General features: G+C 45.2%; 1 protein-coding gene across 1 annotated transcript; it reads right to left on the minus strand.

Annotated features, from left to right (window-relative positions):
- Nucleotides 1–14,170: 14,170 nt before the first annotated feature.
- On the minus strand, nt 14,171–17,583 carry foxj1a (forkhead box J1a). The gene is made up of 2 exons (XM_070848642.1): nt 17,023–17,583; nt 14,171–15,037 (listed from the first exon to the last, which is right to left on the minus strand). Exons 1-2 carry the CDS (start codon nt 17,581–17,583, stop codon nt 14,171–14,173), a joined length of 1,428 nt encoding a protein of 475 aa, XP_070704743.1.
- Between the last annotated feature and the right edge of the window lie 6,853 nt (nt 17,584–24,436).

A 24,436-nucleotide genomic window follows, 5' to 3' on the forward strand; every position in this document is an offset into this window, starting at 1 on the left:
TGGTCTTTGTTTAATGAAGGTGAGTCATGCTGAGGACAGTGGATGAACTGTGGTACCATAAAGACTACTAACTAGAAAAAGAAAAGTAATATTGCAGAAGAAATCTGTGAATAATCTCTAGAGGAGAAGATGATTTAGTCCTGATGTCGTGGTGGGGGGGGGGTCCACGGCTCTCTGACACCCAGACGCCACCTCATGCCTGGACCTCCTCTGCTGCAGGAGCTGCATTGTTCTGGAAAACTCTGGATCAGTCTGGGAAGTTTACAAGAGGTAAAAGGAGGAGGAGGAGGAGGAGGAGGAGGAGGGGGGGGGGTGTCTTCTCCTTTTTCTCCTTTCCCTTTCTTCTGCCTCCGTCCTCCCCCACCCTCCACCCTCCACCCCACCCTCCACCCTCCACCCTGTGCCGTCCTGTGTCCCAGCAGCTCCGGCCTGTTTGCATTCCTCTCAGTTAATAAGTGTTTGTCTGATCCCTGGCGGGGGGAGGGGGGTGTGTGGAGTGTGTAAAGACCCCCCCACCACACACACAAACACAGCGGCCCCACCCCACCCTGAGGGGGAGGAGGGGGAGAGAGGTGTCATAAATTTCATAGACACACTGTTCAGCCATTAACTTTTACTATAATAACCAGCTGGACGAGACACACACACACACACACACACACACACACACACACACACACACACACACACACACACACACACACACACACACACTCACACTCACACACTCACACACTCACACACTCACACACACACTCACACACACACTCACACACACACACTCACACACACACTCACTCGCACACACACACACACTCACACACACACACACACACACACACACACACACACACTCACACACACACTCACTCGCACACACACACACACTCACACACACACACTCACACACACACTCACTCGCACACACACTCACACACTCACACACACACACTCACACACACACACACACTCACACACACACACACACACACTCCACACACACACACACACACACACACACACACACACTCACACTCACACACTCACACACTCACACACTCACACACACACTCACACACACACACTCACACACACACTCACTCGCACACACACTCACACACTCACACACACACACACACACACACACACACACACACACACACACACACACCCTCACACACACACACACTCACTCACACACACTCACAGAGCTGAGGGCTGCTCTGGAAGCTCCCCACAGGGAAACACTGCTGACTTTTCTTCGTCCCATCAGAATCTTATTTAGAGATGATTGAATTCTGAGGAGCAAAACAATGAAATAGTCCAACACACACACAGAAGGTTTACGTGCAGGTGTTGCTGTGGAGATGTCAGAGTGGGATCAGGCTCTGTGGAGATGTCAGAGTGGGATCAGGCTCTGTGGAGATGTCAGAGTGGGATCAGGCTCTGTGGAGATGTCAGAGTGGGATCAGGCTCTCTCTCTCTCTGGAGCTGAGCTATAAGACCGTTAATCTGAGCTCAGTAACGTCCAGGGGAAATGTGTTCTTCTTCCCTCCTGTGAAGTCAATCATTCCCCGACCGCAGAGGTTATTAGATCACATATTAAACCCAAACCTGGAGCCCCCCAGCAGTGTTTTTATTTAACCTTATTTAGGGAAGATCAGGTAAAGTTTGTAAGAAAAACACACGCTGCAACACCCCAGCAGCTCCGTCAGGTGTGTGAGACAGGTACAGGCCTCTGGTGTGTTCAGGAGCACCATGGATGTGTTCTGATTTATCGCTCAGAGCGTTTAACCAACACGTTTATGGCTGTTTCCAGTATCTAATGTTTGAAATATTGAATTACCTGTCCTGTTATCAGGGCATTAACTTTACTGTGTAATCTGGGTCACTCAGCGTGGACAGCAGGTAGCGGTTACTACGGTAATTAATAAAAGCTTTATTACCACCAACCAAACATTTACTTTTGTGTTTGAGCATGTTTCTGCACATGTGACGTCACCAAACGTAAAAATCTCCACAGACCCTCTGAGTTGTTCAGACTTGAGGGGGTGCTCACATGAATTTTCCCAGTCAGGAACATATTTTACCCCGACACAAATAAATGCACCCTGGCATACTTTATGTTAGTGAGTCACTCTGAAACACGTTGTTAATCTGTACAGACAAACAAACACGCCTCCCACGCCTGCTGTCATGAGTCACTGTGACACGAGACACATCTTCAGGCTGTTAGCGGGACAGGAGACAAGAAGAGTGATGACTTTCTAAACACCAGTGAGCACCAGAGCAGGACTTACCCTGCTGCCTGATGGGTAATTTATCTTATTAGACCAACAAATTCATCACAGTATTTGCATAACAATACTTAATTTAATTTAAGCGTTAGCATCTTGATGTTTATAATTCAATACCATCCACGCAAGAGAACAAATCTTTCGGGTGAACAAACCAAACTGAATCCTTTCCTGCTGCACCAGGTGGTTTGTTCACTGGGTGACACAGTGAACATCAGCTCAAACTGCTAAAATCAGGCCCAGCAAGTTCAAGAGTAGCGCCGAACTGTAGATCAGTTAAAAAGACTCAGGAGTCATCAAACGCCAGCGTTAAGCTCCGATATTCAGTGAGGACGCTTTTAAAATATCAAGAATTATGAAGGGAGTTTGGTGTGTCTCACAAAGTGGGAATAGCTGGTCAGAGCTGAACGATTCAGTGAATGCAGAGAGCTGCTGTCATCACTTTCATGATGACATTTTTGTAATATTTTTTGTTTTTGATGTACAAGTAGAAAATGTGCACAGAAACAGGTGGATGGTGAAAGACGGGGGGAAGCCCTTCACAAACCCTGACTCTGGTCTCGTTGGCTCTGGTCTCTGTGAAATCACAAATCAGCCAGCTGCCCTGAAAAGGTCCCACTGCTGCAGGCTGATAGCAGAGGCAGAAAGAGCGAGATGTTAAAGAGCAGTGCCAGAAACATCCCGACTGTGAGCTGTTTGGGAACCGTGCTGGAGGGTCGCTCTCTCGCTCGGTCCCTCGTCCACTCTCATCAAATCATTCTGTGGCTGCACTAAAACACAACAGAGAAGCTGTGCGCCTCTTTGCTGGGGGTGCGAGGCCGCACCAGTGAATGGGACGGCTTCAGACTGGAGGAGGGCTGCTGGGAGAAATGCCTGGCTGTGCTGAGCAGCGAGGGGGTCCGCGGCTTGGACCAGGCCTGACCGGGTGCACGCGGAGGAGGCCTTTGTCGCCGTTGTCGCCACGGCAGCTCACCTATTGAGGGTAGAGGCTAAGATATGTAAAGCAGCAGCGTTTCAAAGCTCTCCCTCCGCTGTGGAACAAACAAAGACATAAAGAAATCAAATTAAAGTTTGGAAGGCAGTGAGTAAAGAGTGGGAATAAGAGACGGAGAAGAGAGAAAGTATCCTCTGTGGTAAATGCTTATGCACCGGGCCAAGCCGTGTGCTGGAATCCGATGAGTGTTGAGAAATGGAAAAAGAAAGCAATCATTAAAAAGACGGAGCGAGGTGGAGGGGGACTACTATGCCCTTGTTTGCCCAGAGTGGTATTTTCTTTTCTCATTGAGCCGCTCCAAGTTCTGCAGGCGGCTTGGTGAGTCTCCCACCCGGCATTGAGAGGCAGGCCTGGGCATGCCCGGCCAAGGTCAAACTGTGACCGCCAAGAACGCGCCCACACGGCTCGGCCTGCCCCCAGCTGCCACGGCTCTGTTTATGTTTGTTTTTTCAGCCTCCTCGGGGACCGCCTCAGCCGCTCAGCCTCTCTGGAGGCTTCGGCGTCAGGTATCAGGTGACTCTTCCTCCAGGACGATGTGGCCGAGGTGAGGTGCTGCTGCTGCTGCTGCTGCTGCTGCTGCTGCTGCACAGCTCCCCTCAGTTTCAGTCTCAGTATCACACTGAATAAAGGCCATCAGTATGTGTTACCAAAGCCATAATGTCCCTGGTAACCTGTTTACCTTCCTGCAGAATCCTGTGACGGTTATTTCAGGTGCCATCGTTCAGACACGTCATGGCGTGAAAAGGGAACGAGCAGCTGTATTTGAAGGAAACAATGCACATAGCTGGTGTGAAGTGCCGCAGACAGGAGTGTAAGCTGAGAATATGTTTGGTAACTGACTCTAGTATTTAGAGACCATTGTTCTGTCGCTGCAGTGACTCACTAACCTTTACGTTACCTGGACAGCACAACACAGCAGAGTCCTCGAAGACAACAGAGAGGAAAAACATCTGAGCAAACACTGGTCAAACTCTGACTCTGATAAATACCTGTCCTTCCACAATGACACGTCATTTCTATGCTGACGTTCTACAGACGTAGAGCACAAAGTACAGAAATTACACACAGTAGTACATTTAAAGAGATTAAAAACATCACAGAAATAGTGTTTCCAATGATGTCTCCTCACACATGTTCACACTCCACATGTTCATGAAACCAGATGTTTCATGAATGAGGACAGTTACAGCTTCCTCTGTTGTGGCAGAGAGGTGTTGGTACAGTAATGAGTGTGTGTGTGTGTCTTCTATTAATCAAACGAATAGTTTTCTACAGCCAACAGCGTTGCTCTTAAAGCTGATCAGTCGTGTTAGTTGAATGTTCACTAACACCAGAACTTATTTGCTCTCTTTCGGGACATCGAGTGAGCGTTAAACTTTTCTGAGTTTTGCTTTTTCCATGAACCATTTCTGACGCGATACTCCAAACTGAGACTAAAGATAGACTGATGGAAACATGACGACAGGAAGCTACACTTCTGTTTGTGGGTATGTAACTGAACAAAGTGTCACTGAAGAGGGACGTGATGGCCGTGGATGTGTCCCACTGTGGTCATCTACCACCACAGAGGCTGAGCCGGTCCCTCCTCCATAAACAGAATATTTCACGCCCAGAAAGACTTTGTAGGTTTTTGTGAACTTATAAAGTCGCTTATATTCATCATCATCAAGTAGTTTCGCCCAAACAGCCAAGAGAGTATGAATACTAGTTTAAAGAGTTTGCAGAATAAACTGAGACAGTACATGTCAGAACAGGGTGATCAAACACATGCAGAAAGTCGACAGAGCAGAAGTGTGCACTTAGTGTTTGGACCTTACAGGGGACACAGGGACGGAGGAGAAGTGGATTATTGCTTCAGATTTTGGGGGATAAATGTGCAGGTGGTATCCAGTGAAACGACCACCATCTGCTGTCCTCTGCCAACAAGCAAACAGAAAACGTTTGCAGCGACCTCTCATGCCCGCAGGAGGAGTGTCCTACTCCAAAAGGCACATGTTAGATGGCGGTGGAGCGTCGCTGACTGTATACCTGTGACTGCACTGCTTCTCCCACAGTTCCCAGTGGTTTCCCAGCTTGCTGTGGACGTTTACTGGTGCCTCCAGAACTGGCTTTGTCATGCTGGTCTTCTGCCGCCTCATTCAGTCCTCTGAAACACCTACAAAAGAGCGTCCCCCCCCTTGAGCCCTGCACGATGAATAAAGAGGCCCTCCCACTGTTTCCCTGGGTATTGTTTCCTTGTTGTTACACAGAGTGTGTATTGCTCACTAAGCCTGTGATGGATGTCGGATTACCCCTCTGCCTGTGTCTTCCTGACAAAGAGGACAGACACACACACACACACACACACACAGAGGCAAACATGCAAACACACACTCATGCACTCCCCAAACACACACCCACCGTCATCCTTAAGATCCTGCATACAATGATCTACAAATCTTTGTCCTGACCCCGACACCCCGAACACATCAGCACCCATATGGCACTGACAGGACATTTACATTTTTCTGTTGTGTTTGACTGCATTTTGATAGATATTTGTACAAAGGGCTCCTCATAAGGCACGTAAGACAAGTCTGGAAGCCTCCAGAGTTTCCTCCACTGTAATGAAGTAAAAGATCCTACAAGTCAGTATAATGAGGAATAATGACTAATAATAATAATAACAACAACCAAATAAATGATAATAATTCCCATCATTTGGAGGAAGTTTACACTATATTTTCACACTATAGTTTTGAGAAAGTTTGTTATCATGTTGAGGAAGTTTCTTATCATTTGGAGATACTAAAGCCTTATTTTGAGGAAGTTTCTGCTAATGATTTAAAGGATGTTTTTCATCTCAGTGGCAGAAACAAGCTTCCACACTGGAGGGAAAGTGTCACCAGAAGTTAATGTTTACAGCAGCTGATTGATATGATCTCTAAAGTGTTTAGAAACCTGTTGAACTCACAGCCAAACCGTTTCAAAGTGTATCAGAGGTCATTTCACAGCCAGGTTTCAGTCACAACACTGATAATTCAACATGGTAAACTCTTAATGAAACCAAAAGATGTAAGTACAAGAACCTCAAATATGAACTAAAGTGTAACTTAAGTTGTTAGAATCCACCAAAAACACTCATCACAATACACATGAGCTTCATATATTACATCATATATTACTTATACTGTCTGTCTCTCAGGTGTTTGGTGTGTTAACCTCTTCATTTGTAAAGGAACAAGTGCTGTCAGATAAATGTAGGGCAGTAAAATATATAATATAGTAAATATTTCCCTCTGAGCTGTGGTGGGGCCGAGGCAGAAGAGAAGACTCAAGTACAGAACAAGTACGTCACACTTGTCTTTAGTTCTTTAGTAAATGTACTCTGTTACATTCTTCCACTGAGGCACTAATAACTATAAACCCCAGAGTCCAGGATTATTTTTACAGTGTGGTATTAGCACTTTTATGGAAGCAGTTATTTTCACACTGGAACAGGTTGAACTACGGCAAAGGAGGAATTAATTAAAGCTACTTAGATGAAGTAGTTCAAACTACTGGGTAAAATAGTTTGACAATGTTCATGTGATATCAAATTATACAATACAATACAATACATCAAGCAAAAAATAGATTACTGGACTTTTAATGGGGAAATCCATTCGTTAGATAGAGCCCACATGGGTGTATTACACCAAGCAGGACAGATAACACCTTCTGTTGGAGCAATAATTCATGCTCATCATTAACTATCTAATATGTTCATCTAGTTTCCCAAGTTCAGATTCAAAACATTAGAAATGGTTAAATAGTTTGTAGTAAATGTACTTTTTGTAGTTTCAGTTGTTGGCAAGTTCCAGCAAGCTACTAGTTTAATGACACGTAAACTCGTCACCATTTCTCAGTGAGATAACTCAACCTGAGATCATTTAGCAGGTCAGTAAAGTCTCAGTTTGTGGTTGAACTGTTTCAGTATCACACCTTGAAAATACGTCATTAGAAAGAAGACACACCCAGATGTGTGTGTGTGTGTGTGTGTGTGTGTGTGTGTGTGTGTGAACACCATGTGTGTGATTCATGGTGCAATTCAAACCTCGGCGTACATATTTTTTCTGAAATAACATCCCATGGCGCCCACTGGGACTTTGCCTCTCTATAGCAGGCCGTTGCCATGGACACAGGTCTGATGACTCTGGGTGACCATAATTACAGTAAACTTAGTTGACAAAAACAGTACTCCACCAAAAAAACACCACATTCTGGGTCAAAATGTTCCCTTAGTTCTTAGTAAGTCTCCATGTGTTTAGTAAGTAGCCTCTTCACATCCATCCCGTACTTACTAAATCCCTTCATCCCTCACTTAACAACCTAACAAAGTCAAATTAATAAGCCTTTTTTAAATCAGTCTCACTGTAAGGTGGTGCTGAATGCTTCCCCTCCATGAGTGGAGCCTCACTTTGGTAAGAAGGTAAGTGAACTTTCACAGAAGCAGCACTGTAATAAATCTGGGGCTCCATCCAGCCTCTCTCCAGCCCTCACCAACCCCAGAGCTTCGGTGAGACCAGTAAGTGAGAGACCCTCACCCGCTCCCGCCCCCCCAGCCCTACATGACAATGGTACCAGCAGTTACCCAGGAGACGGGCCTTTCATTAGCTGTGTGATAAAAAAGATGTATTCCCCGGCTCGTCTACGTCCACTTTTCCACGTCTTGTGTTTTTTTTTCTGTTTTGGGGATGTGTAGATAAGCTGCAGCCCAGCTCACCACCACCAACCTTCATTTTCTAACACTTTCTGCACAGGAATAACAGCGGAGCCGTGGGGCGACCGGCAGGGAGAGTCCTGACTGCAGCGGCTGCTCCTCAGAGCTCATAGTCTCACCAGTCTCAGACATCCCAGTGCCCGTATCTTTGAGTTATCTGTCTGAACTTTAACACGACAGGCTTTTCTCTCACCTTCGCTCTTATTTCTATTTCCAGGATAGACGTCTCAGCTATGGAAGAGCGTAAATTAGGGTTTTAGGATTCAAGCCTTTTGTTGAATCCAGTCACACACCAGACACTCAGATTATGTCTTTGTCTGTTTATTTATTCTTTTTTGACAAATATGATGCCTTTCCCTTTTTTTAGTGTGTGATTTTGGTCTTTTATAGGGTCAATTTGAACAATATTTGTGTAACACACAATAACACAATCAAAACAAACCGATCAGTGCAGCAGCAGAGCAGCAGCTCCTGTGTCCTGTTCTCTAAAATCCCTGTTTTAGTGAATGTAGTCTGGTGTGTGTGCTGTTTGTGGTTAAACCAAAAGGATCTTCCAGGTCTCTCTCTGTAGGGATCCTTTCCATGATGCTGTCACACACTTAGAATAACACTCTGAGCCTGTCAGTGGATCAAACAAGCTCTTTTAGTGGACCTACTGTGATCAGGTGCAGTTGTCCCAAAGGATCACGTTGCAGCCATTGCAGCCCGTTTGGTGGCTGCTGGCTGAGGTGATCTACTGGACCAGTTCCAACACTTTTAGCACCTACCAGTCATTTAGAGACCAGGATGTGTAAAAGTAAGGCCCAGGTTTCTAAAGGTTTCAGTCAATGTAATTCCTGCAGACTGCTGTTGACTTCAGATATTTCAGTCCCAGAGTTGACCTGTAGTCCTCTCCCAGTTTACCCAGGAGCTTAAAGTCCATTCTCTCAGAAGCTGTACTGGAGCTCTGAACACATATAACGCAATCACACTTCCTCAGCAGGTGGAACTGGCCAGTCGTCACTGAGCTGTAGATATTTAAACTGGACCACTTGGAAGTTAGATCCAAAAGCAATAAAACACAACCTCGCTCAGTCTAATGCACTAGTTTTTCTGCTACAGCCTCACATGGTGTGGCAGGACCACTGTTGTTACTAGTGGCCACAGTGGCTTTCTGTGCAAGCGTTACTGCGTCTTGATTCAAGCCAACATGGAAGAGAAGTCCTTTTAGTAAATTTGATCATCAACATTTATAATCTACGATCATGTGATGCGATCAAAACAGCTTGTAAGCAGATCTTGTTTGTCTTTGCAGTCTGTGCAGCACATGTGACTCCTTCTACCCTCAGAGCTGTGGTTTATGTGGCAGCTGTTAAAAGCAGTTTTAGAGGGAGAATTTGTGGATTCGTGGCATGAAAATATTCAGATATGATCAACATCAAATGTGGGCACAGAATGTCGCAGTATTTGTGTTAGTACCATCCATCCAAAGCCCACATCGAGCTGAACTCTGCTGTGAATGGCTGCACCATCATCCTGGCCACATTGGGTGTTGGCGTTTAGCACTTTCAGTTCGCAGCGTTTCTGGGTTGGAACAAGCAGTAAGGGTTAGCGTTTCACCGGGAGGCTCCTCTTACCTGCAGCCGTCAGCAGGGCCCGGGAATAATACCTGCATCAGGTTACCACGGGCCTCTCATCTAACCAGCCTGCTGCATTATAATTATGAGCCCTGCAATCCAGCTGGAGAGCTAAGTCCAGCAGGTAATAGCTGTCCAGGGGGGCCTAAAGGGAGCTCGGGCTCGGGGGGAAGGGGAAACGTCAGCTCTCCTTTCCAGGAAAAAAGCAGTCGCGCTGGGCATGAAGATGCAGGATCCTGGCCTTCCAGCAGAGTGTTGGGTGTCCATCATACAGAGGTGTAGCGTTACAGCACTTTATCTTTGCCCTTCATCTGCGAGCCATCATTACCTCATCAGTGACCACAGACAGACACGCTTGCTGACAGAGAGCCCGTCTGTCCACGACCCCGGGGGGACGCAGGCTTCTTAAATTCTACGTATTTGCATTTGATTACTGCGGCTATTCATCTGACTCTGCGAACGCGAGCCACCTTGCTAATCTGCAGCAGGGTCAGAGAGAGACGGTGTGGTCTACAGCGGGGCAGACAGGCGGTGATATATGGGGCCGTGGGACACTTGTCCCCGTTAGACCCCACACCGACCCAATGAGGGACCACAGATCCAAGCGCTATGGGGAACAAGAGTCTGACTGAGCACAGACAAAGCCCTGAAAGAGAAACCCAGCCACCCCCTGCTACTATTACCCATCCACTGCCTGATCACAGCAAGAGTCCCAAAAGAGATGAGCAGGGAAAGAGCAGCGTAAATCTCACGTACAGGCACACTAAAGCCAGGGGGGGTGAGACGGGGGAGAAAGAGTAAGACAGCAAGCAGAAGAAAACAACCCCGAGAGTCTGCAGCCATGCTAGCAGCTCCGTGAGGCTGCACTTAGATGCAGCAGTGCTTTGAACTACATGATAACATCAGCATGCTGGCACAATAACAATGTTTACAGCGCCACCAGTGCTAACCGTGTTCACCTTCTTAGTTCACTCATCTTTTGTGGAAACAGAAATGTGTGAATGAAACTTTTCTGCATCGATCTCGTAGTTGTTGAAATATTTCAATAGATAAAAATGTGAGTCCCGTGATGGCACTCGAGAGAAAAGCCCCTTTCACACACACACACACTGCGACCCTGAACTCATCTTGACATCTCTTAGAGGAGCTGAATGTGTGAACTCAAATGTTCGAATCAGTTGTCCTGGAATTTAACGTGACACTGCCCTGCCAGCTTCCTGGTACAAAGTCTGTGTAACGCCCGATGTGTCCGGAGAATTCACTGAGGTTGCACAAAGTGTAGCTTCACGCTCTTGTCTGCCTGCATGTGTGTTACCTTCCACTCTTGCTGATATTGTAGATACGTTCATATACATGTATTAAGGCCGAATGGTGCACAAACAGTCGTCCCTCCTCCTCCAGCAGGCTGGACTCAGGAGCCCTCGCCTACTCCGAACATGGTATTTCCAGTTAGTGTGAACATGAGAGGGTAACTCCACACACACACACACACTCACACACTGTTTGGAGTTCAGACGTGAAAACAGCTAAAGTCAGATGATCTCTAAAGTCAGCCGGATGCATCCTCTGGGAAACATGAACGTCTTTTCAAAAGTTTATTCCAATACTGAATACATGAACATTTTGATCTGATAGTGGAGCTACAGGAAGAGTCACCACAGTCAGGAGAATTTATCTTCTGGGGAGCATGAACATCTGCACCAAAGGTCATGGCAGTCTGTTTCGTAGTTGTCAAGATATTTCAGTCTGAACCACAAAAGTCAGCAAGACTCAGACTCTAGGGGACATAAAATTTCATCTGATTGTTGTCGAAATATTTCAGTCTGGCCCAAAGCCTAAGAATAAGTAAAAGGTGAAATTTAGACAAGCAAGATGCAGTAAAATGTATTTTTTATTGTCAAAGAAAAGTGGAAAATAAAGTAAAAAACAGGACAGTAAAAGAATGCATACAGTGTCTCTGACTTTACAGAACCAATCATGAGGTAAGATGCCATTGTTACGCTTTCAAAGTGTTATTTGATCGAGAAGAGCTAATACACAAACGCTTCATGCATGCTTTGTTTTTAAAAGGAGTTCTTCCTCCTGTCAGAGTGTGTTCACACCCCTTAACACACCACATGGTGGAACTGGTCTCTCTACAGTAAACTGCATGAATGGGCTCCTACCACTGAATGTAAAATATAACAAGTATCGCTGTACATTGATTGCACTTTCACACATTTCCGAGGAAAACAGGAGCAAAGACTGTATCTTCAAAGTTGAGACTTCTTGTATTCATATGGAGTGATTTGGTTTGGTTAGTACATATCCAAGGACACAGATCTTCATGTACCGACAGATCTCTGCATCTCGTCACATACGCCTTTAGAAATAAAAAGACATTTCCTCTTTGTAATAAAAAAAAAAAAAACACAGCCACCCTGTTGAGTCCCAAGTGTTGTTCTTGGCACGTAGGAGGTCAGGTATTCATTTACACCGTGGCCTTTCTGAAGTGACCATTTTGAGGTCTTAATAGTTCTTTGTTGGAGAATTTTTGCCTCGAGCTGTTTCGTGTCCATTTTCACTTTAACGCCGTGAAGCTCAGATGTGTCCTCTACTAAGTCACAGGATCAAAGAAACTAAGTACATCTACGAGGAATATTTCAGTCTGATATGAAGCACAACTGACATCTACGTTTCCCTTTCTCTTGAAAAAAGCAACGCATGCTGCATAATTGTTATTAATCAAGTTAAACTGGTCCCGTTTATTTTTGAGAAATGCATACAGAGAATAGTTAGTATCAGAAACCCCACACAAAAAAATTCATACAGTTAATCACTCCTACACCAAACATCATTTGGCAATTATCTCATTATTCATCATCGTAGTGCTGCTGTCACGGTATTTACAGTCATATTCAAAGGAAGAAAAGGCATCTCTGTCAATCACAGCCTTGGCTTTAAACCTGCTGACACACTCGGCTGTTTCTTCCCCTTTAAAAACACGAAGACCTCTGGATCAGTTGTCGTCTTCAGTCGAGGCTCATGTAGGTACAGTGACGACATGAACACACACTTTTTACGATGTAAACAGAGACCGTGATGTGTCATCCTAAAGGCCCGTTCACACCCAACATCTGTCCACTGAAATGGAGTCGCCACGATAAGTAGACTAGCCCAAATGGTCCACGTGAAGTCCAGGAGACAGGAGGACGCTATGTTAGTACAGCACTTATTTTACTGTTAGCAAAGAGCTAACAAAGGTGCTAACCGTGGATGTGTCATAAGAACTGTGTACCCAAGATGGCGCCCATGCAACTGAATGCAAAAGATGTTTTTCTAACATCCGTTGAGCAGCCCACTGCACATGCTCATTAGTGTTTCTCCTGCTGGCTCATAGAGGGGCGAAGTCCATCCTCGTCCGGTGAGTCCCGTGGGACCTTATTCAGGAAAAAAATATCTACAGTAGTCGACGGCGAGGGAAAAAATAAATGTTTGAGCCTGTTTGAATTCTGCCATGAATTACACACACGTGATGTTTGTCAGTTCAAAAGATCATTTTGCAAGAAAGCTGTAGTTTGTTATAAAGATGGTCAAGTACCATTTAAATCTATATCCTCTGGTCTCAAATAATATAGCAAGGTATCGTAGCTTTCTAAGGTTACTAAACCTCATGTGTGTCACGGCACAATTCACACAGGATCAAAACATATTTGTCTCTTGCCGTTGACTACCGTTTTCCCGAAATAAAGGTAAGGTATTAGGGAGGAGGAGGGACTCCACCTCTCTATAGCACTTAAAAATCTCTATAAAAACACTTCAAAGTGTATTTGTAGTAAGTTCTACAAATACCAAGCCTTTCTGAATGGCATAAAAACCTTGTTTTGCAGGTCAAGCTGTCCTGCTTGATGCTTTTTGGGCTGCAGGGTTGTTATTTCATTGTAGTACCACAGTTGACCACTGGGAACAGCAAGTGGCATCGATGACGCTAACTGACAGTGAGCAAGGCTTACAGCTCTTCAGTAAAACTTTATTGAACTAAATGATGCGTGGTCCTGACAACAAGTCGTCACGGGGGGCTAAACAGCCCAATACAGAGGAAATAAAGGCTGGAAAAGCTTGATAGGCTAGCACTAGCATGTCCTGGCTTTTTAGCATTTTACCTGCTACAGTAGTTCACCTACTAGTCGCTACGTCATTAAGCTTCTATAACTAAATATTTTATAAAGGCGCGTCGCAATTTCTGATGACAAGGCCCTAATTCTGAAATCAAGCCATTTCATGGTTCACCAGAAGTTATTCCCAAAGCTTTGTTTTCCCATCATGATGTGAACTGCTGTATATTGTGGCATCTTTGTTCATTAGGCATTGGGAATGTAGATCCTGCATGACTCAGCTTCAAAATGTGATTCTAAAAACACTTTAAACATCTTGCAAAAGACAATAAAGGTTGTTTGAGTATAAAAAAAGAGTCTGTTATTCTCCAGTAGTGTAGCCAAGAGTTTTCAGTGTGAAAAAAAAGGACCTGGAAAGCAACTATTCCTCAAAGGAGGGTGTCAATCCGGGTGCTCGGGTCTCCGCCTAATGAGTCTCCGAGGTCAAACAGCTGGTCCAGGTTGACGGTGGAGCTGCAGAGGAAATCATTGCGGCCTTGCTCCTCCTCCTCTGGCCAGGGGCTCTCCAGGAAGGCTGTGGCGAGGAAGGTCTCCTCATCGAAGTCTGACACGTCATTATTCCTTTGGGTCTCCACCAACACGTGGATGTCCGCTGTCCCCGTAGGGGCTTCAACGGGGGAGATGTGGGTCCCCCGCACTGTCAGGTCCTCCTCCTTCATTATGGGACTCAGAGGCTCTCCTCCGTCTAAACTGAGCTCCCCATTGAGGGCCGAGTCCAGCAGAGCGTCCCAGTCAAAGTCGCCCTTCAGAGGTCCGATCTCCTTCTGTTCGTCCACGGAGAGCAGTGGGGAGCTGGAGCGTCGGGGGCCTTTGGCGGCGCCATATCTGAAGCCCTGTGACTGTTTCCTCTTGTGTCCACTTCTCCCCCTGACCACCGGCCAGGACCCCAGCATGGTCCCTTCAGCCAGATGAGGGTCCCAGTTCTGGTCGGCGCCGGTTGCCTCTTCAAACTCCCTGAGGAGCCGCTGGGACTCGGGGTTGATGCACAGGCTGCTCTGACCCCCTGTGGGGCTGTGGAGGCCTCTGGACTGGGGCTGGAGGTTGATCCGGAGCCTGTTCTGCAGCGCCGGGTTGATCTGGACCGGCGGCATTCGCCTCTTCTTATAAGCGCCGCTCAAGAGACGCTCAGCATACTGTGGGTCGATCTTCCAGAAACCTCCCTTCCCTGGCTCGTCCTTCTGCCGCGGCACCTTGATGAAGCACTTGTTGAGCGACAGGTTGTGTCGGATGGAGTTCTGAAAACAGAGATGCATATTTTCAGGTTATAGCTCACATACTGGATGCCACCTTCAAGAAATTGTTCAATGTTTTGGGAAATCATTGGCTTTTCTGGTGAGAGCGTAATGTAGCTTAGCATAATGACTAGAAACGGAGGGAAACAGCTAGCCTGGCTCCGAAGGTATGAGCAGCTCTAAAGCTCACTGACTAACACGTTAGATCTCATTTATTTAACCAGTACAACAGGTGTAAAAATGAGGAGTTATGGTTTCACGGGAGGTTTTGTGCTGAGTGTTGTCATCATGAACAGCAGAGGTGGAACCAGAGGGTTCATTGTTAATATTGCAGATGAAACACGAACAATACTTCTCACAGACATGAGGGCTTTGAAAGTCACGTCTGAGGATTCAAAAATACCACAGGAACAAACGTGAAGAAACTAGCTGCGGCGCCAACTCGCCTGGGTTATACCAATACATAGACGGTTACTATGGCAACTGGATGCTGTTGGACCCGCTCACTGAAAAATGGGGACACAACAACCGAGTAAATTTAGGAATTTAGGCAAGATTTTTTGTCAAAGTCTGGTAATTTCTCAGTGGGGCTGTGGTGGGGTTATTGCCCCATCCAGCTACACATTAGCGCCGCCTATGACCCAGAGGTTGCCAGGCAACCAGCGGATAATCCAGGAAGTCACTGCTCTTGGAAATGAAATAGTCTGGATAGTTTTTGCACAGATTTTTTTGAAAACCTGTATTAAACATCATCAAATAAGAAACAGGCATTGTTATTATTATTAGACACTCAATAATAATTCCAAGCAGCATACTTAGAAAAGAAAAAATCAATGATATAGAGCTTTAAGGGAGAATTAATCAAAATAAAACTAAAGTAATTCAGAGATTCTTCAGGCACTCTTCTTTCTATTTTGTTAAAGATTGAAATAAGATTTTTACAAGTTATTTTTAAATACCCCAAAGCTTGGAGCAACTTTAAAAATAACTGTATCTAAAAATGATCCATAGTGAAAATATTATTACACAAAAATTCACCCAACACCAAATGTAAGTGTACGATTAGACAGTCGTGATATAACACGTTAGTCAGTGAGCCGTTGGCTGGAGGGTTTTGTTCCCTTTAGTCGAAGCCAGGCTAGCTGTTTCCCTCTGTTTCCAGTCTTTATGCTAAGCTAAGCTAACAGGCAGCCAGCTGTAGCTACATGTTTAGTGTACAGACATGAGAGTGGATCTGAACATCTGACTCTCTGCAGGAAAGCATCAGCCTGTAGTGAAGCAGGAACTACAGGTGACAGAGCACCATACATCACACTAATGCACTGTGTACCCTTGCATTCATCCTGCCCCCCCTCCCCACCTTCACTGAAGTCTAAATAGAGCAGCGACCCACTGACCTTTGTTAAATATTATCTGCCCCATGTACGGCCTTACAATAACAAGATGCTCTGAAAAGTCTGAGCCAGACGCTGAAACACGGGAGAACAGCTAACAGCTTCATCAATCATTTATCCAGCAAAATTAAACTTTTCTTGGAAATTCCTGCCCCTCCCCACCTCCATCACTTGTTTGTGCTCAAGCAGAAAAACCACTGAGCAACGAGCAAAAGCAAAAAAATGAGAAGTGAATTCAGTGTTTAATCATGTTTTCTGCAAAGGTTTTGAGGGAAGTGTTGCCGGCTTCAGGAGTGATTAATTACCCACAAGGCTAAGGCACTAATACTCTAATCAGAGAGTGGCAACAGGCCCAGGCCTCTCCCTGTGTGTGTGTGTGTGTGTGTGTGTGTGTGTGTGTGTGAGTTCCTCTGAAATGGACTTTTTGTACCAATCTTTAAATAGAAAACAGCCTCCTTCCCGGCTGTGATTTGACCCCAGTGCAGAAAGCAAACCAGAGACCCATTTTCATACAATGGGAAGTGTGAAATAACTGTTTGTGTGTGTGTGTGTGTGTGTGTGTGTGTGTGTGTGTGTGTGTGTGTGGTCCTCTACCTGCCAGGTGGGATCAGCATGTCGGTAGTAGCAGAAGTTGTCGGTGATCCACTTGTAGATGCAGGACAGGGTGATCTTGCTCTTCTTGCTGGCCTGCATGGCCATGCAGATGAGCGTCGCGTACGAGTAGGGCGGCTTGATGTGCGCGTTGGTCTTGTAGTCCACCTCATCGGGGCAGTGACCGTGAGCCACGATGCCGGGGAGGGTCTGCATCCTGCTGTAGGCCGCCGCCGTGGGCTTCCCCGGGGTCAGGGGCATGCCGATGGAGGCGGGGTCCCCGGCCAGAGGGGAGGCCGGGGCGTCGGAGCCCAGCGGCTGGTGGCCGAACAGGTGCGCCTGGTGGTGGGCCTGCTGCGGCACGTTGGCACCGAGGATGGAGAACTCCTGCAGCCACTGCAGGCTGGTCAAGCTGTCGTCCAGGTTGACGGAGCTGCAGCAGCCGCTGATGCTGCTGTTGATGCTGTTGTCCCGCTCCTCAGCCTGGGCTGCGGCGGTCACCACCTCCTCCTCCAGCCCCACCGAGCCTTCAGGCCAGGGGTCGGCGCAGCTCAGAGACAGCATGGCTCTCTCCAACACCTCTCTGTCACCCAGCTCCTTCTCCTCCTCCTCCCCCTGCCACCGCCTGTCAGGACCGAAAATATACACCCAGCTTCAACTAAGTGCGAAAAGGCAGGACAATGACGGCCCTATTTGAAAACAGAGCCCCTGTGTGTGTGTGCGTGCGTAAAGACTTCCAGATTCCCAATTCCCATTTAAATTCAGTGGCAAATCTGTCACCTGGATGTCTGGGGCGGTGAGAGACAGAGAAGAATATTCTGGAAATCTACACTCCCCGATCTTTGTCCCAGAACTTTCCTGAAAAACTCAGTTGCGCACTTGACGCGCAGCGCAGGAGAGAGCGCACGTCATTACTAACGGCACCTGTCGGCCTTTAAAACACACACAAATGTACTAAATCCTGAGGAATACTTTACTTTTACTCAATCCAATACATTTATCCTAAATAATAATAATAATAATTCAGGTGGAATATGTGCCGTCGTCGTTAAGGAAATCTGCATATTTACATAGTTTTTGCGCGTAAAATCCACATTTTTCCGTTCTGAGACACAAAGAACATGGTTTGATTTACTAAAACTACCAAAGTCAAATTATAGAAAAGTATATGTTTATAAATACAGCGCAATGCTCTGCATATTTTGTAATTATGAGTAATTAAGCCATTTGGAAAGAGCTGATAAACGTGGATATTTGAGGCCTCCTGACAAAGTCACCTTAAACAGTTCGCAGGTGGAAGAGACTCAGGGGAGGAATGATCTCATTTAGAATAAATAGATAAAAGAAAACTGACCTTCTGCCTGCTGCTCTGCTGAGTGGAGACCTTTTAAATCCCAAAGGAGCAGCTCTTAATGAGTGTTCAGCCTCAGCCTGCTTGCAGCGCACCTGTTGTCAACTTCTGAGCGAAAGGACAGAAAAGAGAAATTCCTGTGGACCGTGTGAGTGTTTGGCGCTGCGCTGGGCGCTTCTTCTTCTCCTCCTCCTCCTCCTCCTCTGCGGAGGTCTTTGTAACGGGTGTCAGCGGGCTGCAGGATCCGTCGGGGAGGCAGTTTAATACCTGGTGGTGCAGGAGGTTTGTCCAGCAACCATAGAAACGGTACACCCCCCCTGTAAACAGCTTCCCGCTCCTCCATTGGCCTGCTGGTTTCTATAGCGCTCCATTTTTAATCACTCTCAAGTCAACTGAGGCTGAGGCTCAAACTGAGGCCCGGGGACACACCAGGGGACCGCACACTAATTCTACAGTAATTAAACTCTAAAAGTGTAATACTGAGCACTGCATGTGAAGTGGTGATATCTCAGGGCATAAGAGGGGGCTGTGGCCTAAATATACCCATCAGAGCTTTGAGATACTTCACTGTCTGTTTTCCATTTTAAGACACTTGATGTTTCTACTGTTCTTTACTGACAGCTTCAGTTACTGTACTGATTATTAACATTTTACACTTCAAAGGATGAATTAAATGCCATAAAATCATGAGTGTGACTGGTTTTAGTTTATTTGTCACTTCAAATGTTAAAGAAGATTCAGTGAGTCAAGTGTGTCACTTTAGTTCTGTTTTTTAATGGGACAGTCACTCAAAGCTTTTTAATCTGGACTCTTTGCTGATTTGATTGATTGTTTCACATAAAGGACACCTTTAGTGACTGGCTGCTACCATTCAAAGATCTAAAACCTTATTTGTCCCCTTTGTACCTGTTGTAACGTGTCATCGGAGTGAGGCAGGAGCTCCTGGTGTGTTTGAGAAGTTTCTAGAAATATAGAAAATATCCATCCCAAGTCCTAAAAGTCCCATTTAAGGCAGTGATCAGAAGTGCAGGTGGTTGTCTTTGTGAGCGATAGATCAAGGACGAGCTCACTCACAGGTCTTAAACTAGACTCCACAGTATCCATCATATTAAAGTGGACTCTTTAACATGTGTTTCTTGCCACAGTTGAACCGTCACTGTTTGGTTGGTTTGGCCGAGCCTGCATCTGTTCACTTGGAGAGGCAGAAGCCATCCATCCGTTACTTTCATCCATTTTCTAGCTGACTTTTCAGACCTGTGCTCTCAGGTGTCACAGCAGACTCATACTTTCTGTTTTATGTCACATTAGTCGAGCTACTGTTTACGTTTTCTTTGGACCCCAAGGAAACTACAGAGGTGCCCCCGGGGGGGGGGGGGGGGGTAGTCCTGGTTGGGGGTCTAGACTATCATCACTATAAAAGTGTCCAGGATCAACTGAAGCAGGACTTTGAATGGTGGACTTTCACTTGTAATGGATTACTTTTAAACTGCAGCGTTGGTACCTTCACTGAAGCTGCAGCTCTGACAACAGAAAGTAAAACGACAGTTAAAGCGTCATCGCTGACTGTATTTAATCAGTTAAACACCCAAAGTTGGACCCAGAAATGGGACCTTAAGAGTCGTCTGTGTGTGTGTGTGTGTGTGTGTGTGTGTGTGTGTGTGTGTGTGTGTGTGTGTGTGAAGGAATGTACTTTTGTTCATAAGACAGACAGAGAGAGAAAGGCGAAACAAAAAGGTTTGGCCCCTTGGACGCTCTATTAGTGTGGCTGAGTGGTTTCCTGAGGCGCCTCACAAAGGCAACTGTAAAGCAATAAAAAGTCTTCCTCATCTCTTCAGAGGCAGACGGGGGGGGGTTCATATCTCAGAGACGACCTGAGGGACGAACCACTGTAGCTCCAGGTAAGCAGGTCCAGTCCAGTGGTTCCCAACCTAGGGGTCGGGCCCCCGCAGTGGGCCGCTAGATAAATCTGAGGGTCACCACGTGATTCATGGGGGAGGGACGAAGAAGAAGCACAGCTCTGATACACACATCTGTATTTATCTTATGCACTTTGTGTCCACGATGACTTATTCTAACTTGTTTACTTTATGTCTCGTACATAACATTATTATTTCAACACAAACCACCACCTTTTCCCAAATCTAGCCCAGTAGCTTTGGTGCCTAAACCTAACCAAACGTCCCAACTTTAACATGATTTGGATTTCAGAGTGACTAGTAGATACAAAAAGTATGGGAATTAGTCCAGCAGCTTTGAGTGTTGGAACTGGTCCAGTAGATCACCTCAGCCAGCAGACACCAAACGGGCTGCAATGGCTGCAACGTGATCCTTTGGGACAACTGCACCTGATCACAGTAGGTCCACTAAAAGAGCTTGTTTGATCCACTGACAGGCTCAGAGTGTTATTCTAAGTGTGTGACAGCATCATGGAAAGGATCCCTACAGAGAGAGACCTGGAAGATCCTTTTGGTTTAACCACAAACAGCACACACACCAGACTACATTCACTAAAACAGGGGTTTTACAAAGCGACTAAGACAAAGGGTAATAATAAGGATTTCACACAGTACCTACAATCTTTAGTAACCAGTCAGATAAAAGTACTGAAGCACAGTACCTGAGTAAATGTATTGAGTTACTTTCCACCACTAAAGCAGGATGGGTTGAGAAGAGAAAGCAGGTGAGGATTAGAGGAGGTTCTCCTGGCTGCTGCTGCTGCTGCTGTGTGAGGGAGGGAGGGAGAGAGGGAGGGAGGGAGGGAGGGAGGGAGGGAGGGAGGGAGGGAGGGAGGGAGGGAGGGAGGGAGCGCTGGTCCTGCTCTGACTTTGAGTCCTGACCTCCTCTGACCTCCACACTGGGCTGCAGGAGCCTCACTGTTCACACCCACTGTTGGGTCCAGTCAGCTGGGACGACCTCCCTCAGGTCAGAGAGACAGACAGGGCAGACGGCAGAGAGACAGGCAGGCAGAGAGACAGACAGGGCAGAGGGCAGAGGGCAGAGAGACAGACAGGGCAGAGGTCAGAGGGCAGAGCAGCCAACCACAGGGACCTGATGGAGAGGAGCGCCAGGGGAGGGAGGGGTCTGACAGACAGACAGGCAGACAGACAGACAGACAGACAGGCAGGCAGACAGACAGGCAGAGAGACAGGCAGGCAGAGAGACAGACAGAGAGACAGACAGGCAGACAGACAGGCAGAGAGACAGAGAGACAGACAGGCAGACAGGCGGGCAGAGAGACGGGCAGGCAGGCAGGCAGGCAGGCAGACAGACAGAGAGACAGACAGGCAGACAGACAGACAGACAGACAGACAGACAGGCAGGCAGGCAGGCAGGCAGACAGACAGACAGACAGACAGACAGACAGACAGACTGGGGACAGACAGACAGACAGACAGACAGACAGACTGGGGACAGACAGACAGACAGACAGACAGACAGACAGACAGACAGGCAGGCAGGCAGGCAGGCAGACAGACAGACTGGGGACAGACAGACAGACAGACAGACAGACAGACAGGCAGACAGACAGACAGACAGACAGACAGACAGACAGACAGACAGACAGACAGGCAGACAGACAGACAGACAGACTGGGGACAGTCCACCTGCAGTCACATGATCAACTGATGTCATCATAAAGGGAGTCACAGTGTTTGCCCACATGTTCACTGAACAGTGGAGCAGAAGAAGCAGCCAGCTGCTCTCCAGGACACATATTTATGTGGAGGGGCATTAAAAAGTGTGTTTTCTATAAATGGGACACATTTTCCTCCCTCCAGACGTGTTTGAACAGAAACAATCAGCTGCTTTGCTCTGAGCTTCACCTCTGAGAGTCTAACTGTGAGAAAAACACTTTCACTGACAGAAACGGTCCTGTCTGTCAGATCTATGCATGGATTAGTATTTAGTATTTGTCATTAGTGACAAGATCCATCTCTGGCATTACAAATATAGATCAATACATAATAAAAGCTACAGAGAAAGTTCCTCAGCTGAAACACGGCTGTTTTTAAAGTGGATTGTCAATGAAGGACACAAAATACAAGACTATGCAACTTTTTGACATGTATACAGACGTGTTAACAATAAGATCAGTTATTATTTGTGATATTTGTGTGAATGTGTAAACTGTAAAAGAGGAGGGTGACTCTAACGCCAAATGGGATTTTGATCCAAACATTTAAGTATGTGGAGGAAAATGATCTTAAACTATAGTTATTACACAGTCTTCAGACTTCCAGGGGGGCGGGGGGGTTCTTCACTAAATGTTTAAGCCCTCAGGGGTTAAATGAGAGATTAGATTTGAAGCTTGATGTTGAACTGGATCATATTTGTTCTTCTCTGGGAACAGGAGTTGGATGTGCTCCTCACAGTCCTGTTGGTGTTGACCTGTAGTGTTTGCTCCTGGACAGATGGGGGCGCCACATACTGTTTAATGACAGTGAGCATGTTGGTTGTAGCAGTGAAGGAAGTACTCAGATTACAGTATATTAAGTACAAGTATTAATATAAAATGTATGTTATGTCAATTATTATGTATTTTAACATGTTGTAGGTCAGCAAACTAAGTAATGTGAGAGACAACTGGATCTATTAAAAACCAGCCGTGTAAACTGACTCCATTTTCTGCTTCTTAACATTTTTCCCTCCTCAACATTTATTTGATAAACTGAGTAACTCCACAGATTCAAATTACACATAAATAGTATTATCAATAAATGAGATATGACCTGTATTATTATTATTATTATTATTATTATTATTATTATTATTATTATTATTATCATAGATGAAGCAACACAGCTGTATAAAACAAATAATATAATATAATATAATATAATATGATATGATATGATATGATATGATATGATATAATATAATATAATATAATATAATATAATATAATATAATATAATATAATATAATATGATATGATATGATATGCTATGATATGATATGATATGATATGATATGATATGATATAATATAATATAATATAATATAATATAATATAATATAATATAATATAATATAATATAATATAATATAATATGATATGATATGATATGATATGATATGATATGATATGATATGATATGATATGATATAATATAATATAATATAATATAATATAATATAATATAATATAATATAATATAATATAATAGTCACTGTTTGTGGTGGACAGTAACTGAGTACTCTTACCAAGCACTGTACTGAAGTATAAATTTGAGGCTGGCTGATCCAGGAGGGTCTGAAACAGCTTATTTAGCTTCATCCTTCAATCTTCCCCCCTGACATGTAGAGGCGTGGAGGTAGAAAGCTGCATGAAGTGGAAATACTCAAGTAAAGTAACTCAAATGTGTCGTTTAAATGCAGTACTTGAGTAGCGGTGGAAGAAGTATTCAGATGTTTTAGCAATAATACCACAGCGTAGAAATACCCTGTTACAAGAAAAAACCCAATTTCAAAAGTACAAAAGTATTGGCATCAAGCTATACCTTTAATAATTCATCATTATTTATTAGTATTTTTTGTATTAATGAACAAAATCTGGAAGGTAACTAAAGCTGTCAGATGAATGCAGTAGATTAAAAAGTACCTATATATATCTAAAGAAGTAATGCAGCAGTATTAACATACAGATGTGGAATAAGAACATTAAATGTCTGACACATCATGTCATTAACACACTATAAACCTTAACCTCTACAATACTTGCTTTTACCTTTAATGTATGAAATGCAGCCACATTTTAGCTCAAATGTAAAATCACTAAATCCAACATATCAGAGAACATTATATAATATAGTAATATTCTCATGTGGTCATTTCAAACCAAAGCGGCTCAGCCAAGCTGTGTAAATACACCACACAGATAACTGGGCTCCTCTGTGGGCGGCATGGTGAAAGGGTTAAACAGGTAACAGCACCCTGCAACAATACATAATAGATAGGCTTCCTCTGTCACATGTGCTCTCACCTGCTTTTAATTATTCAGGCCCAGAGCTGCACTGGCATGATGGGAACGTCAGTGTGGTTCTATCACAGGAGAACCGTTCTCCA

The sequence above is a fragment of the Pempheris klunzingeri genome, chromosome 17 (assembly GCF_042242105.1).
Source record: "Pempheris klunzingeri isolate RE-2024b chromosome 17, fPemKlu1.hap1, whole genome shotgun sequence".
Taxonomy (NCBI): domain Eukaryota; kingdom Metazoa; phylum Chordata; class Actinopteri; order Acropomatiformes; family Pempheridae; genus Pempheris; species Pempheris klunzingeri.